Here is a 7,055-nt window from a genome sequence, read left to right on the forward strand (position 1 = left end):
AAAAAAAAAAAAAAAATACAAGAACTTACACTCAAAAGGTAAGGCACCTATATCATTAAGCAAACAAATATTTTGTTCAGTAAATATTTTCAGTTTTGTTTGTTTATTTATTTGGCAGAACCGGGGATTGAACTCAGACCCTTACGCTTGCCAAGGAAGCGCTTATTCTACTGAGCCATCTCCTCAGCCCAATAGTTTCAGTTTTGGAACATAACTTTCTGCACAGAAAAAGTGCACTGACCTAGATCTAAATGTCTGCCATTTTTGTTTCTAAGGGTTAATGAGAGAAATAGTAAAAGAGGGTTTCTCTTACAATAAAGAGAAGAGAATAGTAGCTTATTTCAGTGGCAAATTCTTTTATTTTGGTTGGCAAATTCTTTAAAAAGGCAATACTAAGACCATTACCAAGTAAAATCACCAAGTATTTTTTTGAATAAAGATGAAAAGAATAGAACTTCTATGAGAAACAGGAAAATGGGGCCATTCTCATTGTGCATTACACAAAGTTCAGAGCAGGTTTCAAGTGGTAATGGTTATATCAAATCAAGAAGACAAGCTTTTTTCCACTTAACCTATTACCCTTCATATAAAATTTTTATATGCATCAACTTTTAAAGTCAGTCAGATTCATCAAAATCAGAATTTCTGAAAAGTGAGTCTCTTAAAATGAAGTCTGCTGGGTATGTCCGAGTGAGTGTGATTATATGTTTGCATGTGGCAGGAGTTTCAAAGGCATGGCAAAAGTAAAAGTGTATTCTGGTATCAACTTTATTTAAAGATTTTGGATAGTTTTGAGGCAGGGTTGTGATAATATGTGTATAGGCATTGAGATTATCAAGTCAAAGGAAAATTTTACATAAAGTTTGAGGATAAAACAAAAGACCACTAGGTATGGTGATACACACCTGTAATGGCAGAGGATTGCTGCAGATTTGAGGCTAGGCTGAGCTACATAGTGAGTTCAAGGACAGCTTGAACTACATAAGAAACCCTGTCTCAAAAAAAGAGTGGGGGCGCTTCACAGAATTACTCTGCTGAGCTTGGGATATAGCTCAGCTGCACAGGTCCTGCCATGTAAAGCATGAGGTCATGAGTTCTATTCCTGGTACCAAAAAAAAAAAAAAAAAAAAAAAGCTTTGCAGTGTGTCCTAGTCTCTTTGGACAACAGTGGACTCTCTTGTCTTTGTTGAGATATCAATGAAGAAATTTGCAAAGCAATAAATCAAAACCTTTTTCCTGAATATAGTTCTCTTTTCGGTATTTTCTAAGATAGTTCAATCACCAAGGAAACATTAACAAAGAAAATCTGTTATTTCTCAAGTTACCAGTTGTAGTAACTAATAGTGTGCTGCTGAAGAACTGGGATTCCCTTCATCTTGCGGCCAACGTTGATCTCTCTTAAAATCCATGAAATGCCAGATTTTTATGTTGGATTTTTATTAATATAAATGATATGTTAAAACTATCTTATAATTTTAAAAGACAAAATATATTCTAAAATTAAAACAATTTCAAGATGATATTTGCTTGATATATAAAGAGAAACTGCTGGACACTGTAATGCATGCCTGTAATCTCAGATCCTTGAGAGCCTGAGGTGAGAAGATCATATCAAGCTGGGTTGTTAAGGTGAAGTTGAAGCTAGTGTAGGCAACATAAATGAGATATTGTCTTTAAAAAAAAAAAAAGTTCTTTTTGGATTCCTCTGCTAAGAGCCCCAACATTTGCCTCTTTACTAGCTATTGTCCTATTTATTTCCATTTCAGTAAAAATAAAAGCTCCCATAAAGTAATAAAATTCTCCTGGCTGCCAAGAAGAAAACACAAAAGCCTAGTATATTTGCCTGTATACTTATTAATACAGGGGAAATGCTAGATGTCAAATATGCTAAGTTCATGTTTGCTGAAGTTAAAGAATGAGTTCTAAGGAACACTGGAGGTCAAGAATAGGAAAATTGGGCAGGTCCAATATGTGTAGTAAGACCCTGTACTAAATACATTTAAAAAAAAAAAGAATAGGAAAATTTATTGGAAGAAAGGAATGGTGAATAGAAATAGCTCCTGAGGGACAAGAGTGGTCCCGAATGTGTTGCCAGTAAGCCCAACTCTCAAAGGAAAAGCAAAATCATTAAGTGGGTACAATGTGGGTCAAAATTATGATTAACCAACAAGCTTGCAAGTGTAGTTGCTTAGTTAATATTGATCTAATGATAGGAAGGGTGCATGGGTGATATCATTAACCTTGATCCATAATCTGTATTCCTGGCCTTGTGTTTCATTTTATAAGCTTAGTTTTAGTGTCAGTCTTAATCTTAGCAGGTGCGAGAATGGCCCACCCCTAATAGGATAATAGGAAATTTCAAAAGGGAGATGTCAGTAATCCCAAACCTCTCTTCATCCCTTCAGGAAGAATGTAACTAGCCATTGTGACTTTAATCTTCAGAAGTGCCTCAGCCACAGTTCTGTCAGGTTCTTATCTTTTGTGTGACTCCTTTGGGGGCCCAGCCCTGTCTGACTGCCTACTCTATTTCTGCCTAACTTAGCTGTCTATGTTAGCCTATAATTATCAATTGTGTTTAAGGACGTAGCAATATAGAAAAATGCGTTCACAAACTTGGTCTTTACTTTTAGTCCTTACAGATTAATACAGAAAAGCTATAGAGCAACAAGTTTATTTTCATTTTTCTAGCAAAGTTCCTTTTTCTTTTCCATAAATATAGTTGGTAGACTACACACACAAACACACATATCCACATATACTGCTATATATAGTGTATGTGTTTATATACACATATGTGTATACATATGCATTTTTGTGTTTTTCTAGTATCCAGACATCTCAGATGAGATATAAGCAGGGATGATAGAAAGTAATTCTATGGAAAACATTCCCATAGCCATTAGAAAAAGATAAATGACTACCAAGATTGAATTTTTCCTCTGTAGTCTTTGCTGGTAACTTCTAATTCTGATTTATTTGGCTTTCTTTTGCTTTCTGACTCTGAGGAAATGGTGTGAACTCATAGGAAGATTTGCATCTCTTGGAGATAAGAGCCAAGGCATCACAAGGCTCCTTCGATTAACATTATGTGTTTCTAGTGATACCTCTTTCACCTTCTTCGTTTTGCTGAGAAGCTTCCAATCAGTACACAAATATCAGGGCAAAATGTATATTGAAGTATAAACTTGATATTCACAACTTTAGTAGACAAACCAAGGACACTGAAGTTGACATCAAAGATACAGTTGGATTTGGACTCCAACTTGAGAGTCAGCTTCCCTTTCCACAAGCTAATTTTAGAGGAATGGGTGGGAGTGATTCATTCTTTGGAAATTGAGCAGGGAAAACATACTCTATTGTGAACTGTAACTATTTTAAAACTGAGTCCTGGAAATGATACTTTTGGGAGTCCTTACTGCCCACCCTTTGCTCCACTGGACACTTCTCTTGCTGAAAACATTTATTGAAACTTTTGTCTATGGTTTTGTTTGTTTATAGTGATAGTTTTGTTAGCAGTTCCAGGGCTTTTGTTTTTGTTGGGAGATTACTTTCTTGGGGGGGGGGGTGTTGTTGTTTTGAGGCAGGGTCTCGCTATGTTATTCACACTGGCCTTGAACTTACTATGTAGCCTAAGCTGGCCTTGATCCTCCTGCCTCGGCCTCCCAATTACAGGCCTGCTAGGATTACAGACACGTGCCACCATGCCTGGCTGCAAGGTGCATTTAGAAGTAACTTTGTGTTTCACATATCACTAATTCTTGACTATTTTTAACACTGAACCATATAAGCTTCTTTTTTTTTTTTTTTTTTTTTTTTTGAGGCAAGGTCTTGCCATGTAGTTCAGGCTAGCTTTGAACTTACTTTGTAGCCCAGACTGGCCTCGAACTCGTGGCAATCCCCCTGCTACAGCCTCTCAAGGGCTGGCATTACAGGTATGTGCCATCACACCCAGCCTCATATAAGCTATTTTGAGAGACCGTTTATTTTATAGCACTACTGTTTTCTAGTCAGTTCAGTAGTCTTTGTATGCCAAACATTTTTCTGAGGACATTTTAAAAAAACCCTGTAAGTACTAGAAAGCCATTTCTGACTATATTCATGCAGTTTAAAGCTTCTAAGTAAAGAGATCAATGAGGATAAATTTTTTTTTCATCATTTAAAAAAATTGGGGCTGGGTGTGTGATGGATGCCTGTAATCCTAGCACTTGGGAGGCTGAGGCAAGAGGATTATTGGGAGTCCAAGACCAGCCTGGGCTACAAAGTGAGCTCAAGACCAGCCTGAATGGCATAGCAAGACCCTGTCTAAAAAGGATAAAAAAATAAAATAAAATTGGGACATAAAAATCTTTGATTCAATGAGTTTATAGTTTGGAATTACACTTCATCCATTTGAAATAAAAGCTTAACATCTTTCCTTTTATTCTATGATGACTTCATGGCTAGGTGAAAAGCTTCGAGTCCTTGGTTACAACCAGAATGGTGAATGGAGTGAAGTTCGCTCTAAGAATGGACAGGGTTGGGTGCCAAGCAACTACATCACCCCAGTGAATAGCCTGGAAAAACATTCCTGGTACCACGGACCAGTGTCACGCAGTGCAGCGGAGTATCTGCTAAGCAGCCTAATCAATGGCAGCTTCCTGGTGCGAGAAAGTGAGAGTAGCCCCGGGCAGCTGTCCATCTCGCTCAGGTACGAAGGACGTGTATATCACTACAGGATCAATACCACCACAGACGGCAAGGTAAGATCTGCAGTCACCACCTTAGATGTAGACCGGCTGCCCTGCAGAAACAATACTCAGATTGACTAAAATGGACTGTAGTTTCTAATGTTCAATGTGAAATAAATATTAGCTTTGTGAGCTCAGGCTATTTGGCATGCTAGAGAGATTTTGCTCTTTTCAAAAACAGAACAGTAGTTTAATTAAAAACAAGTATATTAATTTAAAGATAAACTAGAGTACCAGGGATACAGCTCAGTGGCACAACAAGCACAAGGTTCTGAGTTTCCTGGTACTAAAAAATTTGGATAAATACAAGCTAGATTTGAAGGGAAACTTGCATATAAGTTAGTTGTTCTAATCATCACAATCTAATAATTGAGATATACATTGAATACATTGATTTAGAATTTCTAAATTAATCTTATATAGTTAAAAATTAGAATGAGCTTTAATACAAAGCTCACAGAATAAGAATTTAAGCTTCTTGAGACTGGTGTAGATCATTGAGTCATTTAGACATTTGTATGTTGGGAAGACCAACCATCTGTGAATGAATGTGTTGCAGTAGAACTGTTACATTTTATAAATTATAAAACCTGAGCTTCTGTCTGCTTTTATTCTGTTCAACAGTAATTAAGGTTGGATTCTTTTCTATTTTCCCTTCTGTGTGGTGTGCATCTGAGGGAGAAAGGATGAGCTTTGGAGCAAGTATTATTTAACTTTGTGACCTTATATAAGCTTCAATTTCCTTATTATGAAATCCCACTTTGATAGAATTGTGTAGAGATTAAATGAGATTATTTCTGTGAAATATAGCTGCTGGTACAAAGTAGGAAATAAGTAGGTTACTAGTTGTCATTCTATTTTTCCACCATCATACATACCTTTTTTTATATGAATTTTATTGAGAAAGAAGTAGCAATGAGACAGTTTCAAAACAGGTTAGTAGAACAGTTACAATAATTAATACATTGTATATTGTTGTCTTTGTAGTACTTATTCATAGTACAAGATGCAGGCATATCTTCTCTAAACACTTAGTTCAAAACGTTCTTCTCATTGAACTAAGAGAAAGTAGCTGTATCCTATTTTGTATATACAGATACATATATATTTGTATCTATCTATCTATCTATCTATCTATCTATCTATTCACTGCAAAATAGTCCTTCATTTATAGATCTCTTTTTTTGTTTACTTTTGTCAGAGATGGGTATTCCATTGCCATTCATGTATTGTAGGAGCATGAATTCAGCAAAGAAATCCAATATAGTCCAGTAGTCTATAATAGTAGTGGGTTATCTCATGACTGGCAGTGTCAGAAGTTATTGACTTGAGCCTTCTACAGCTCAGCACATTAATATGGCTTTACTTTTTATACCTCATTTTTATTCTTTTCTGCTGGATGGTTAAGACCGAGATAAAATAAGACCTATATAACAAAAAACGTAACTTTTGTATCTGACAGGGTCAGTCAAATCCCCTCAGGATTTACCCTGAAACCCTGTACAGCAGTTTGTAGATCCTTTGTCAGTGTCAGCCATGAGGATAAATCATGGCCATTGCTTGACCAATTTGCTCTCTGTGAAAGCCTGAGAGAATGTTTTCTTTCATCATACATACCTAGGTTGCCTCATGGCTTAAACAGAATCAGTAAGTCATAATGTAAGAGAGACTCAGCAGTTCCAACAGAAATGACCCATATGTGCGCCAGAAGATGTGTACAGGAATATTTATAGCAATAGGTAGTGCAAGTTGGAAACACCAAAACATCTAAGAATAGTAGAGCGAATTAATAAATTGTGTTATATTTGGCCAGGCATGATGGTGGATGCCTGCAATTCCAGCACTAAGGATGAGGCAGCAGGATTGCTACAAGTTCAAGGCCAGGCTGGGCTACAAAGTAAATTCCAGGCCAGCCTGATCTGTATAGTGAAACCCTTTCTCAAAAAGCCATCCCCCAAAAAAATATTGTGATATATTCATAAAATGACATCTCTAACAACAGAAATGAAGGTATAGTTCAGAACAAAACACCACAGGTAAAACTATGACCTCCCAGTTGCCTGTTTTTAGAATTAAAATTTTGTTGGAATACAGTCACATTTGTTTATGCATTAAATTTATGGCTGTTACTAGGCAAAGCTGAGTAGTTGCAATAGAGACCTTGTAGCCATAAGCCATTAATGTTTGTCTTCTCACTTTATAGAAAAGTTTGTTGGCCCTGTTATAAATGAATCTCATACATATAAAATTGATTGAAAGGAGTTAATGATTGCCAGGGAGTTGGGATGGGAGGAATGTGGGGTTAATTGCTGATAAATGTAGGGTTTT

General features: G+C 36.4%; 1 protein-coding gene across 2 annotated transcripts in view; it reads left to right on the forward strand.

The window, feature by feature from the left end:
- Positions 1-7,055, forward strand: part of Abl2 (ABL proto-oncogene 2, non-receptor tyrosine kinase) — a 114,918-nt gene that overhangs the window by 84,442 nt on the left and 23,421 nt on the right. For both annotated transcript variants that reach the window (XM_004643445.2, XM_004643442.2), the window contains exon 4: positions 4,444-4,739. In XM_004643445.2, the coding sequence (XP_004643502.1) occupies positions 4,444-4,739 (296 nt within the window). The remainder of the gene's footprint in view (positions 1-4,443; positions 4,740-7,055) is intronic.

This window comes from Octodon degus, unplaced genomic scaffold, assembly GCF_000260255.1.
Source record: "Octodon degus isolate 3935 unplaced genomic scaffold, OctDeg1.0 scaffold00176, whole genome shotgun sequence".
In the NCBI taxonomy this organism is placed as follows: domain Eukaryota; kingdom Metazoa; phylum Chordata; class Mammalia; order Rodentia; family Octodontidae; genus Octodon; species Octodon degus.